Source organism: Bos indicus, chromosome 21 (assembly GCF_029378745.1).
Source record: "Bos indicus isolate NIAB-ARS_2022 breed Sahiwal x Tharparkar chromosome 21, NIAB-ARS_B.indTharparkar_mat_pri_1.0, whole genome shotgun sequence".
NCBI classification, from domain to species: Eukaryota; Metazoa; Chordata; class Mammalia; order Artiodactyla; family Bovidae; genus Bos; species Bos indicus.
This window is the reverse complement of record NC_091780.1, coordinates 29,278,033-29,292,347: the sequence shown is the minus strand read 5'-3', so window position 1 is coordinate 29,292,347 and position 14,315 is coordinate 29,278,033. Positions and strand designations below refer to the sequence as shown.

At 53.6% G+C, this 14,315-nt stretch overlaps 1 protein-coding gene across 2 annotated transcripts in view; it reads right to left on the bottom strand.

The window, feature by feature from the left end:
- PCSK6 (proprotein convertase subtilisin/kexin type 6) overlaps window positions 1-13,948 on the bottom strand; it is a 169,898-nt gene extending 155,950 nt beyond the window's left edge. For both annotated transcript variants that reach the window (XM_070775279.1, XM_070775280.1), the window contains exon 1: window positions 13,649-13,948. In XM_070775279.1, coding sequence (XP_070631380.1) covers window positions 13,649-13,933 — 285 coding nt within the window. In that variant the 5' untranslated portion in view covers window positions 13,934-13,948. The remainder of the gene's footprint in view (window positions 1-13,648) is intronic.
- Between the last annotated feature and the right edge of the window lie 367 nt (window positions 13,949-14,315).

Below are 14,315 nucleotides of genomic sequence, written 5' to 3'. Positions count from 1 at the left end.
CAGGACGTCCCTTACTCCTCAAGTTATGCTCCCCTTCCCGCCAGGCTCCCCTGGTTATCCCCCTCTCCTCGCCCAGCCCTGCACCCCTCCTGACAGCACACCTCTCAGGGCTCAGCCAGTGGGAGGCGCCAGGAGGGTGCCGCGTCCTCGCTGCCTTGGCGCCCACAAGGCTCTGTTGACCCTGCTCCCCCTCCCTCTATCCCCTCATCCCAGCATGGGCAGAGGCTCCCACGCTGCTGGCCCACAGCCCTAGTGGTTCTCCTTACCCTGCACACACGCCTGGAAGCAGCCCCGCCGTGACCATGCCTCTGTCCGAGCCAGCCAGCTGGGTTCTCCCCCATGGGATGCAGGATGACACTCCCCCTCAGGCCAGCCTGCTCCCTGCTTCTCCCTGCTTTGCTTTTGACAACCATGGACCTTCAAGGTCTGGCTCCAAAGCCACTAGTCACAAAGCCACCCCTGATCCTCCCAGGGAAAACCAGCCCCACTCTCCTGTCATCCTAAAGCAGGCGGGTCCCACCTGTGTGTTCCTTGTACTATTCCTCTGGCAATGGTTACTTAGTTCTCTTCTGTTGTCGACAGGGACCCTGCCTTGTTCACTCAGTCACATGAGTGACAAGCCCAAAGCCCTGCAAACAATGGCAACTGTGCATTTTACCTCCAAAAACAAGCAGCCAACACACCCTCTGAACAACATTCAGAGAAAAGTGACACAGGAGAATCTATTTACAGACAAAAGATTCATAACCACAAGAGAGTGACGGCACCTACAGATTATCAGGAGAAAAGAAAAATAAACCACTGGAAAAATGGGCAAAGAATATAAACAAATCCTTCAGAGAGGAATTGAAATGATTGATAAGTTTATGAAGAAGCATTTAATTTTAACAGTAATCAGGAAAAAAAAAAAAAGCATATTAAAACAACCATGAGAGCTGATTTTTACCTGTGAGAATAGTACTGACAATCTCCCCCAGAGGACCACTGAGGGCCTGGTCTCCCACCTACTTTCTAGGGGTGGGCAGTGTCACCCGGCCCCACCTGCCTGGACCACCCCTTACTCCCTCCTCCCAGCCCTGCCCCGCTTCACCCCCACCCCACGGACTCAGCTTTGCCTCAGCAGCTCCCTGGCCTCTGGAGCCAGACCACCTCAGCTCAGATTTTGGCTCTGGTATGGGCAAGCGCTGCAATCACAGACAAGTTACTTAACCTTCCTGTGCCTCAGCTTCCTCTCTGTAAACAGGGGATAATGACAATACCTACTTGCAGGGTTCTTAAGAAGATTGAATGAGTCAGTTCAGGGAAAGCACATAATAAGGCTCAAGAGGTATCTGTGATTATTACAGTAAGTCCCCAACATATAGACGAGTTCCACTCTGAGAGGACCATCATTAAGTCCAATTTGTTCCTGAGTCCAACAAAGTAAGCCCAGGTGCCCAACTAACACACTTGGCTATATAGTAGTGCACTGTAATAGGTTTGTAATACTTTTCATACAAATATCAGATAACAAACACAAAAGTAGAGAAAACAATTTTAATCTTACAGTACCTTGAAAGTACGGTAGTACCAGCAGTATCACCACTGCGTTAACACTTGCTTCTGGACATCCTGGGCTTGAAATAAAGACGCTGCACTGCTGTCCTCTGTACAGGACTGTACACTCAAGCGCACAAGAGCACAACCACGTGTAGAGGAGGCATGCACGTGACAGCATACACCAGACGCACGAACTAAGTCACGTAAGTGGACGTGTGAATGCACATTCACATCTTTGAAAAAAACAACTTGAAGGTTTGTATGTAGGGGACTTACATATTCACTACTCGTATTTGTTTTTGCTATTATGTAGCCTACAGAAATTCTCATACAGAGAAGAGGAACAAGAATGATCACTGCAATGTTGTTTATGATACAGGAAAAAAAAAACCTGGAGAAAAATAAAATAACATGAATGAACAAGGCAATGCCGTAACCAAATATGTGGCTTCAATACAACAGCTTAAAACTACTTCAAAAGAGGGAGGTAGACCTCTACGTACTTCAGTAGAGAGCTTTCCAAAATGTACTGCTGGGTACATCTGGCATGGCCCATTCACCCTCCGTGAAAACAGGACACACGGACAGTAACATGTGGGCGGGTGGTGTTGGGGGAGGGGTCAGTTGAGAATGGATGAGGAGAGGCAGGGGATCTGGGGTCCTTCTCCTCATCTATCTTTCACTGTTTGAATTCTCTTTGAAGGGAGGATATTTACACAGCATACCAGTAGCTTTATCAAATAAGGAAAAAGTGCTTCATAGAATCCTTGTGAGCTAGACTGACACATGCCATCAAGTATGGGACCCTGTGCAAGGTGGGTGATGCAGGATGGGGCTGGGGTGTAACCAGCATGGGAACCAGGTGGGAGAGGCTTGGCAGCAGGTGCGGGGGAAGAGAGGGCGGGGAACCTGTGCATCACCCCACCCAGTGCTGGCATTCTCCATCAGCAGCAATATGACCTCACAAAGAATCCTCTGACCTAAATGTCAGGCAAGATTAGGTAAGGAACCACCAGGGCACTGAACATTTATTAAAAATTTCACCACAAAACAGTTACAGACCCAGGAGGTATAGCTGCAACAACTGTGCAACACCATCGGCCTAGAACTGTCTGTACATGTGTGTGTACACCCATATACCCAGATATACAAACGAACATGCATGCACACATGCACATACCCACACAGTCTAAAAAGCTTAATGATAAGAGGGCACAGCCCAAAATGTTAACAGTGTTTATCTGGGATAGGCGTAGAATTATCAATGATCTTTTCTCAGAGTTTTTTGCTCTTTTCCATATTTTCCAACTTTTCTACATACTGTATTCTTTGGTATTGCACAAAGAAAATCAAGTAACCATACAGTTTCATGTCCAGGCCAGGCCACTCTGGGTGCCACCCTGGGTCACAAAGGCCCCTCTCTGCGGTTCTGGTTTCTGGCTAGGTGTCTGCTGGACAGTTCTCTACTCTCATCCAAGGTGGAAAACACGGGGGCTTCAATGGGCCATGGGAGGCGTCCAGGGGAAGCTCCCTGCCCTGAGACTCTCAGACTCTAGAGGTCAGGAGTGCTATGGGCCACCTTCATTCCTGCACATGAATGTGGGCCTAGTCACTTCAGTTATGTCCGACTCTCTGTGACCCCATGGACTGTAGCCCACCAGGCTCCTCCATCTATGGGATTCTCCAGGCAAGAATCCTGGAGTGGGTTGCCATGTCCTCCTCCTGGGGATCTTCCCGACACAGGGATTGAGCCCATGTCTCTTGGTCTAACCTGCACTGGCAGATTATTTACCGCTAGCACTCCTAAGCCTCTGAAGGGAGGCCCTAGCCCAGGGAGCTGGTAAGAAGGGAGGGTCTGAACGTGCAGCTCAGCCCTGCCCCTCATTGGGAGGGTGCCAGCATCTTCTGGACATGAGGCACTGCTATATCTCAGTCTTTCCTTTGCCTGGACTGCACCCTCTGCCTCACCAGTTAGGAAACCCCAACTGCAGCCCCATGGCCACCTGCTCTCTGCACCCTTTCCCAAAGTGGATGCTGGAATGAAAGCTGCCTCCGTGGAAAGCCTTGCTCTAAGGGGCCTGAGCCTCAATGAGTTACTCAACTGCTCCGTGCCTAAGCTTGCTCATCTGTGTAACAGGGTTAATAGGGCTCAGGGGTGATGATCAGAGCAGTGCCTGGTGAACAAGAAGGGCAGCTCAAAGCCAACTGGTGGCAGTCGTGACAGAGGTCCTGGGACCCAGTGGCCAAGTGACCCAGTCCCCCGGTGCTTCTGGAGGTGGTGTGGGAGTGGACAGCGGGCCTGGGGCCAGACCACAAGAGGCTGCGGGGTGGCAGGGAGACAGGCTCCCTATCAGGCCGGGGCCCTGGAACTTGAAGACCAGAGCACTGCCCCACCAGGCAGCAGACAGGGCAGGAAACAGCACTTCAGTTAGTCCTGAAGAGGGGCAGGCTCTCCAGGTGGGCTCCACGGGAACGGGTGCCCAGGTTAAAGCAGCAGCCCCAAAACAGCAGATGCAGAGAAACAAAAGGCATGTGGCACACTTCCAGCTCAGTGAAGGTCTGGACCAGCTGGGGTGTCTGGCAACTGTGAGGGCTCTGGGTGGGGATGGAGAGGCAGGGGGCAGGGGGGACAGCTCACTCCCAAGGGCCACACAGTTAGGCTCCGCTACAGAAGAGCCTCTGTGATTTCAAAGCAGGGAACGAACAGCTTGGGGTGGGGAACGGCGCAGGGAGGCAGAAACCCAGGCGCAGAGAGGAGGCTGCAGGCACGACCAGGAGGCAGAGAGGAGTCGCAGACGGGCACCAGGGAGGAAGGGGAACCCAGTGATGCCCTGGTTTCCGACTTGGAGGATTATGATGGGTGAGTGGAAGAACAGCCTCTTCTCCGGACCAGGGGACCTTAGGCCTTTATCTGACGAGAGGGCTCCCCAACCCTGCCCCTTGCTCCCTCCTGCCCCAACTGTCCACCTTGGGGCATCTGACAAGGATCACAGGGTGGGCCAGGTCCTTTCACAGGCAATGATGGTTCTGGTGTAATGAATACAGGAGGTCATCTCTGAGAACCAGAGCACAAACAAAATGGGAAGCACCCAACCACGACACTGGACACGGTTTATTCACCCCTGTGGCAGACAGGCCCTTTCTCCCATTGAGCAGACCAACAAGGAAGACGGCGCCAGGGGCAGGAAGTCATGAGGCTCCAGGGAGGTCAGGAAGCTGAAGCCCACAGCCCCTCTCTGGCCAGGTTGTGCCCCACAGTGGCCAGGACTGTCCAGCCCTGCAGAGTGTGTCTGGTTTGGGCCCAAGCGGCCAAGGCAGAGACAATGAGCCTGTTTCTTCTTCTCCACGGTCCCACCGTCTTGACACTGAGGGCATTGATGGGCCGGTTACCATGGGAACTCAAGCTGCAGATCCGGTCCCATCCCATGAGTACAAGGCTCCCTCCCGAGAGTTGATGGCTGCTCATCCCATTCTGTGCGGTGCTGGACAGGGCCTCATGCCTGCCGCCAGGTCTGCAACACTCCACAAGCAGAGACACTGGAGCGCACAGAGACCAGGACTCGGCAGGATGACGGGACCCTATAGGGTGGTGCGGGGCCGGGGTATATAGCCGACCAGACTGGGGGGCAGCTACAGCATCACAGGGCAGCTCCTCCCCCCGTACCATGGAGCTGGGAAGGGCCCGCCGAGAGATTCCCAGAAGCAGGGATCCAGATAAGCGGTGGAGGGGAGATGGTTCTGTCCAGATGCTGAGAGGAGCCTGATTGTGCTCAGTCACAATGCCTGCACCCTGCCCCCCACGAGAGGCTCTTCCAGGGGCGCCTTCCCCTTGACTCTGAGGGCCCAGCACCCAGGGGAGCACTTAACAAACACAGTCTGAATCAATGTGGGCATGTCTGCCAGGCACAGGTTGCCCTGGGCCGACGGCTCTGCACCAGAGAGACAGCTCCATCGGACCTCATCTCCAGGAGCAGCCAGACCATGGGTGTGAACTGAGGTGCCCACGAAGCACAGAGCCCAGTGGCCGGCAGACAGTACTGCAGAGGCCTGGGAGCCCAGGGGCATGGCTGCAGAGCAGCAGCCAGCCAGGAAGGACAAGGCACTGACCGGGAGGGCTGTAGGAGAGAGCCTTTCTCGCTTGAAAGAACAGCACCAAGGATGCCACGAGGAAGCAAGTGCAGAGTGAGGGGTCTGGCCAGAGCAGAAGGCAGTAGAAGGGGCAGGAGGGTCTACATGCCCTGGACGGGGAGAAGTGGGGGAACAGGAGGCCAAAGACAGAAGCGTGGTTACAGACAGCATAGGAGGCACGGGAGCAAGAAGGTGGCGGCACCCTCCAGGCCTCCAGCTCTGGGTGAACCGGGACCCACGGGGAGGGGGAGGAGGGCCCATCTAGGGGAAAGCCTCAGACTATGAAGGACTGTGTGCGGCCCCTGGGGAGGGATGGGTTTTTCCCTCCACCATGGAGACTCAGGAGTAAGCCTCAGTGTGAAGCAGAAGGAGCCAGCAAAGACCATGCAGCATGGATCACACCAGCGCCGGCACTGTATGCACACTCGAGGCTGGTGGGTCCACACGGGCCCATGTGTCAGTGGCAGCACCCAGCTGAAAGGCTCCTCGCCCAATGGCTTACCCGAGTCTGAGATGCAGGGTGACGGCCCTCTGCCAGGCGAGTGAGCAGGCAGGACAGTCAGAAGGGAGGGCTTTGGGCCCTGGCCTGCTGGTTTGTAATGTGTAGCAAGTCACACTTAACTGGACCGAGGTCTCCTCATGGTGAACAGGCCCAGCAGCACCTGCAGGTCAGTACCAGGCTCCATGGTGACAGCAGTCCCAGGGAACCACCGGCCAAGCCCAAGCACACACCAGGGTCTCCAGTCAGTGCCAAGGCCGTGCTGCAGTCCCAGCTTGAAAGGACATGGACAACTCGTGATCGTGAAGGCCTCCATGGGCAGGGTGCTGGCTGGAGAGAGGGGCACCAGTGCCAGAGGTGCCAGAAAAGACCAGAGGAACTGCTTTCTAGAGGCCAGATCTGTGCAGGAGCCCAGAGATCCTGAGGAGCCTGGAGTGTTCCCCAAAGTGTAGACAGTCCTGTGTAGTTCAAGACCAGGGAGGGGTCCAGACGACCCACAGGCTCTTCCGCTCCACCAGGACCAACACCCTTGGCCTCTGCTTGGAGAAGTTTAAAACAACTTCCCCAATGGGCCATAGAGCTGGCTAGCCCCCTGGCCGGGTTCTCAGTCCTCGGACCCTGGCCTTGGGGGCTCTCCCAGCGCCATGCATTGCAACTCAAGCTTTTCTCACCTCCCCCGACTGTAGCCCCAGTGACTCACCATATTGCCCATCAAATAAAGCCCTGTCCACTTCAATCCATTACCATCTGAATGAAGAGGGCAGACAGGAACATGTAATACTTACTGCATGACTTTCGCAGTCCCAGTTCTGTCTATCCCCACCCCCCAACCGCGCCCCCCGCCCCAGCTCACACCAGAAACTTGCCCTTGCTGTTCACAGACCATCCAGGAATATGGCTCCCAGTTGAGAACATAAAAGCAAGATAGCCTCCAGGTGAAAACCAGTACCTAGTGACTGCTGTTCTGGGCTCCCCTCGTCCCTCCCAAGTCCCCAACACTCACTGGAACAAGTTCCGGCCCATCACTTCTAACACCTGGCTAAAGCTTCAGCTTGCTCCTGGTTGTAAGAACAAGCTGTGTGCAGCAAGACAATTTTCCTCTGTTGACAAGTGAATGACAAAGGCCCACCTGAAATTCTGGGCCAGGTACACTCAGCTCAGTAGCTATTTTAAGTAAAACTATTTAAGGAAAGTTCAAAACCATTTATGGCTCTTAGATCTTTCAGGGCCCTGGCAGCCAGCCTGCTGTTTTATGCTCAGACTCAGAACCAACAAATTAGCTCAATACTCCAGGCAAAGCAGAAATGCAAGGGCAAGCACAGCGCCTCAGTGCCACCCTTAAGATAAACATCACTTCTAAGAGCTGCCGACGCCGTGCTGCTGTATCCAGTGGGGGCCAATGGCTTGCTGCCATACTTCTCATGTGAATGAACAACCTGTCTTTTCTCTGAGTGAGCAACGTCAGAGGTGATGATGTAGGCTGGGCTGAGGCTCTCTCTGCTGAGAGCTGACCTGACGGAGAAAGATGACTGGCAGAGGGGTGCATGGGCTCCAGATACAGCTCCGTCCCAAGAACCTTGTGACTGCAGCCAGGACTTCTGTTTCTCCAGGTCACCGCTTCCTACACAAGTGGACCAACCCAGCCTGGACTTTAGTCTAGGTAGGGCATTCTCACCTGAGCCCACGGGTGACCAGCCTGAGACTTTAGGCAGGGCCTTCTCACCTGGGCCCAAGGGTGGCCCAAGAACAGTCATACATGGGTATGATGTACATTTTTCTCCCCCTCCTTTAACACTGCACGTGTATATCTGTGTGTGCATGTATGTAGGTGTATGTGGATACATGTATATGCATATGAATGTGCATGTGTATATCCATGTACATATGCATGTCTGTATGCAAGTGGGTGTATATAATATGTTCTGACACACAAAAAAGTGCAAAATGCTTAAACATAATTTTGTATATAACTTACATATATTACACATATATATATATGCCTGGCCTTTCCAGGTGGCTCAGTGGTAAAGAATCTGCCTGCCACTGCAGGAGAGGCAGGTCCAATCCCTGGGTCAGGAAGATCCCTTGGAGAAGGGAATGGCAACCCAAATCCAGCATTCTTGCTTGGAGAATCCCATGGACTGAGGAGCCTGACGGGCTATAGTCCAAGGAGTCATAAGAGTCGGACATGACTCAGCAACTGAACAACAACAAATACCTATATGCTCCTAAAGTAGATTAGGAATTAGAACATTGCAGATTAAGTTTGAAATTCTACTAACTAGAATTTGATGTGGATCCTTCCAGCCCAAGCTTCTATACTTTCACTACCTGTGTAAGCGTTCCTAAGTTCTACAAAATGGCTTAGTGTTTTTTAAAAATTTACATAAATACTATTACACTGTGCATCTGCAACCTGCCGTTTTCACTCAACATTAATTCTGGGATGTATTTATGTAGATACACACCTAGTTCCCTCTTTTCTAAGTACTGTTGAGTACCCTGTGGTGTGACAACTTTTCTCCTCCATTCTTCTCCTGGTGGTATTTAGGTGGTGTCTCCCTTCATCTAGAGATGACCCCGTGGACACTCCTGTACACGTCTCCTGGGGCAGCAGTGAGGGTCTCCCAGGCTGAAGCCAGGATGCGGACATGCTGACATAACCGACCTCCTATCGCTCTCCAAGCAGCTGTACCCACTGCCAATTCCTGGCTCCTCCGCAGCCCAGGCAGCCCTTGATGCTAACACCATCTCGGTCTGCCAACCCCACAGGCGTGAAGTGGGACGGCCACCTTAAGGCCCATCAGTTCCCGGGGAGGCTGGGCACTTTTTCTTACCTGGGTTTCCCTTTCATTCAATTTCCTATTCATATATACTTCCCCACTTGTCTACCTGGAGCTTATCCTTTTTCTTATTCATTTACGTATGTTAGTTGCTCAGTCGTGTCCGACTCTTTGCAACCCCATGGACTGTAGCCCACCAGGCTCCTCTGTCCATGGGATCCTCCAGCAAGAATACTGGACTGGGTTGCTATTTCCCTCTCCATTATTCATTTATAGCCTTTTAAATAATCTACACATGAATCTGTTATGTTATAAAATACTGTTATATGTTATAAATACTTCCTACTCTCTTATTTGCTTTTTTAATGTTGCTGCTGCTGCTAAGTCACCTCAGTCGTGTCCGACTCTGTGTGACCCCATAGACGGCAGCCCACCAGGCTGCGCCGTCCCTGGGATTCTCCAGGCAAGAACACTGGAGTGGGTTGCCATTTCCTTCTCCAGTGCATGAAAGTGAAAAGTGAAAGTGAAGTCGCTTAGTCGTGTCCGACTCTTAGCAGCCCCATGGACTGCAGCCTACCAGGCTCCTCCGTCCATGGGATTTTCCAGGCAAGAGTACTGGAGTGGGGTGCCATTGCCTTCATGACACCTTTGTTATATAGAACATTTAATGGATCAATCTCTTCCCTTCTCTATTTGATCTTCTTGTGTCTTGTTTAAGAAATCCTTTCCTTTCTCAACTCTCCTACACTGTTGGTTAGAATGAAAATAGGTGTAGCCACTATGGAGCAAAGTATGGAGAGTGTTCAAAAAACTAAAAACAGAACTACCATATGACCCTGCAATTCCACTCCTGAGCATATATCTGAACAAAACTATAATTCAAAAATATACATGCAGCCCTATGTTCATGGCAGCACTATTCACAATAGCCAAGTCATGGAAGCAAACTAAATGTCCATCAACAACTGAATAAAGAAAATGTGGCACATATATACAATAGAGAAGGAAATGGCACCCCACTCCAAACTTCTTACCTGAGAAATCCCATGGACAGAGGAGCTTGGCACACTACTGTCCACAGGGTCGCAAAGAGTTGGATATGACTTAGCAGTGAAATAGCATACAATGGAATACTGCTCAGCCACAAAAAAGAATGAAGTGGCAATCTAAAATATGACACAAATCAACTTATCTATGAAATAAAACAGACTCACAGACACAGAGAACAGACTTGGGGTTACCAAGGGGAGGCATGGTGGGGGAAGGATGGACTGGGAGTTTGGGGTTAGCAGATGCCAATTGTTATCTATAGGATGGATAAACAACAAGGTCCTACTATATAGCACAAGGAACTACATTCAGTATCCTGCAAATGAAGAACATAAAAAACAATATTTATGTATGTACAACTGAATCACTCTGAAATTGACCCAATATGTAATTCAACTATACTTCAGTAAAATAAGTTATAAACAGAAATCCTCTCCTTTGCTGATGTGATGAAGGTCTTCCCCAATGATACACACTCAGGCTCTCATCCTATCTGGAGTTCCCATACAGAGTGGGGGTGAGGGTCTGCTGCCCTTCCCTGTGGAGACCTGGGTCTCTCAGCACCATGTCCTGGACTGCCCAGCCCTCCCATCCACAAGAACCTCTTTGGCTCACACACAAGCTCCCACATATGCCTGGGCTGGAGTCAATGTCACCGACGGACACAACCATCACCAGGCCATGGCAGAACTGCCATGACCACTGAAACTCATGGTGACAGACACTGTCCTCCCCATCTTCCTTCTCAGAGTCATCTATGGTATTTGTGTGATTTCATATTCAATATAAAAATCTACACGCACTAAAACTAGCTTATACTGAATTTACACATTAGTTGAGGGGACCTGTGACAGTCACCTCTCCCATCATGAATGTAATCTCTCTCTCCATCATTCTTGCCTTCTTTTTCCCAACACTTTTTTTACAATGTTTTATAATCCTCTTCACGGGAGTCTGACACGTCTCTAGGATTGATTCCTAAGTATCTAACAGCTCTTATGCTGTCCTCGCAGCTGTGGCCATCGTCAGGGGTCTCTTGTCAATCAAGCCCCCACTTCTCTCTCTCCTTAGTTCTAATAGTTGGCCTCTGGGTTCTCTTGGATTATCCATATGGTTAATTTTGTCCTCTGTCAAGACTGACATTTGGCTCTTCCCAATCTTTATTTTTTTGGAAATTGTGTTGCATTATCTGGGATTCCCATTATAATATAATGAGTTGAGGGGCAAAAAGAAACATGTTTGTCCTGTTCCCAATGATGTATATTTTTAAATGGAGAGGATCCAGAGACTCTCTCAGACTCTGAAAGGGATCCATGATTCAAGACAGGTGAATAACCACTGGTATCATTTGACCTGCACCACACAAGATAAATGGGATCAGGTCCATGGTTGTATGAAGGTAAAGTCAGGGCTTGAGTGCAGCAAAGACCAGGATGAAGAGTCAGGGCAGGCACCGGGCACAACACCAGCTGCCCACTAAGGGTCTAGGGAAGGTCACTCACAGAAAAACTGGGAGCCAGGAACGTGGAAGGAGACAAAGCATAGTACAACCATCAGAAGTGACACACTCTGCCGTGTGGACACAAAGCGCTCCCAGCCCTCGCTTCACCATGGCTCACTCACCCATAAATCAAAGCTAATAATATATACATCTTATTTATGAGTCACAAATTCTCCTGGCTGAAGAAGGCAAATAAGGTTTTTAAAGAGTTCTTATTGAGTAGGTAGAGGCCGGACTGCTCCGGGCCTTTTCCACATTAGCAGTGCACTTGGGGGAGGTGGGGAGGAAAGCTGCACTGGGAATACAGGGTAACAGGCCCTCCTTGAGAAATCACACACGTGTACACAAACACACACACACTCACCTCCAAGACAGCTCTTATGCCCTGGGTGTGTGACGGCCTCCTGTATCAGTCCCAGCAGCATCCCATTCCCAGGCTGAGTGCCAGGCTGTGTGCAGCCCACCTCGGCTGCTCTGGACACTCCCCAGGAGATCCGGGGGGAAGGGTGCACACCCCAACGAAACCTCTCCCACAGGCAAAGCAAAGACAGCAGGCTTCACAGCACAAGCCCCTCAGTAGTGGGATGCAAGTTGTTTGAAGATGGGGTGTGGTCAGGGGGCTGGCGGTTCTGATGCCTGAGGGCAGGAGTGGTAAGGGGCCTCACCAGGCCTCTACTGCAATGTCCCGGAGCTCCCTGCTCTACTTCAGTTCCCCTCTGTTCACTTAATTATAAAAGCCAGGAACCCAGGCACTTTGTAATTTACTGTGCCATTAAAGAGTCACTTTTAGTTGAAGACAAACTGCCGGGCCACCTGGGCGGAGCAATGAACTGTGGCAGAAGCCGGGCCTGAGCCAACAGGGGAAGCAGGCGCCAGAAGAGCACCAAGAAGTACTTCCTTCATCTGGACCGTGGACCAGGAGATTTAGGAACCTCAGATTTAGGAACTGAAGCCAGTGCTGCCCAAAGGCAAATCTTAAATCACAGGATGTTTGCAGAGACCTGAGTGTTCAATATACAACAAAAAGACACACCAAGGACATGATGGGTTATTTCAGACACTCTCTGACCCACACGGTGTGAAGTACAGTTCAGACAGCAGGATCTACGTTTCCAGAAGGCCGCACAACTCACGTTAGCAGCGTTCGCACCGGACTTAGGATGCAAAGAAATGTCACTCACATCAGAGCCACACCAGAGGTGGCCCACTTCTGCCACGGATAATGATGAAACTAAATTTAACGCTGGCTGGTGGCAGGGTCTCAGTTATGAGCAGGCGCGTCCCTGTCACTCCACTTGATCCTCTAAGTGTTTGTTGGAGGTTTGCTCAACGCACAGAGAGGTCCCCCGGTGGGCCCCCACCCGCCATAGATCAGGATCAACCCGCCGGGCTGGGTTGGCACAGGAAAAGGGAGCCTGCCTCTGAGGTCCTATGGAGCTACCCCACCCGCGGTCCTGCCCCAGGCTTGTCCCCTCTTGCTCGCTGACAGCCCTCCTGCGAACCAGGCGCGGGAGTGGTCAGGCCCCGGCAGGTGCTCTGCGGCCCGAAACACTGGACCGTCCCGTCCCAAACATCGCGCACCTAAGTACACAAGGTCAACGTCCCGACACGCGGGCGGATGGAAAAGAAGGAAGAGACCAGCCTAAGGTTACACGACCGGTCCGCAGAGAACTGCTATCAGACCCGCCGACCAGAGGCCCAGAGACGAAGCCAATTCCCCCCACCCCTGCCGGGGGCCTGGAGGGGATTAAAGGCTGGACCCTCGCCTCTGGCTGCGGGGTCCAGGCCGCCCGGAAAGCCCCCTTGACTCCGGCCGCCCTCCCTCCGAGAGACTCGGACGCCGAGGGAGAGCACCTCAGTCCCCACCTGCGCGCGTACAGGGTCCGGAGCCCCGCGCCGCCCGTCTAGTTGGAGGGCCGGCGCCGATAGGCCGGGTCGGCGGCGGGAGGACCTGAGGAACACGGGAGGACGGCGCTCTCACGGGCTCCCCACCCGCGCGGCTGGGCAGGTGTCCGCGTCTGGGTGCTGCCCCGTTGGCCGCCGAGGACCCCGCGCCGCGCTCCGGGAGATTCCTCACAGGGCGCCCCCTCGCGCCGCGCCCGCCGGCGACAGCCAAAGTTTTGGGCGCGCGGGGCCATCCGCACTCACCTGGCCCAAGTTGAGGTAGCCGTGCGCCGCGGCCACGCGGTCCGCCACGGCCGGGCCGCCCAGCACTTGCACCGCCCAGTGGTTGGTGTAGACGGGGCGCGGCGGCGGCGGCGCGGAGCAGGCGGCGGGCAGCGCGAGTAGCAGCAGCCAGCGCCAAGGGCGCGGCGCGAGCGGCCGGAGCCCGGGCCCGCCGGCGGCCCTCGAGTCGGGGCCCGCGTCCCCGGCGCGGGCGGGGGCGCGGGGCGGCGGCCGGGGCCCGGGCGCGGGCGGCGCGCGCGGAGGCATGGCAGTGGCAGGCTCGCGCGGCGCCGGAGCGGCGAGTGCGCCGGGGGGTGGGGTGCCGCCTTTTAAAGCCGCTCCGCGCCGGGGAAGCGCCGCCGCCGCCGCCGCTGCGGGCGGGAGCGAGGGGAGGAGGCGGCGGCCGCCGCGCGTTCCCGCCCGCGCGGCCCGGCAGTGCCCTGGCCCGCGCTCGGTGACCGGCACCCGTCCCTCGCGCGCCCCGAGCAAAGAGCTCCCCCCTCACCCCGTAACTTCCCGCAGACTAAGGGGGCGCTCGGGACACGCGTTCCCCCAGCGGCCGGAAGGGCCAGGGCATTTCAGGTGAGTCCCACTCCCAGCCTGGTTGCCCGCATCTCCCTCTCGTCGGGGTGCCTGGGGGCCTCCGTCA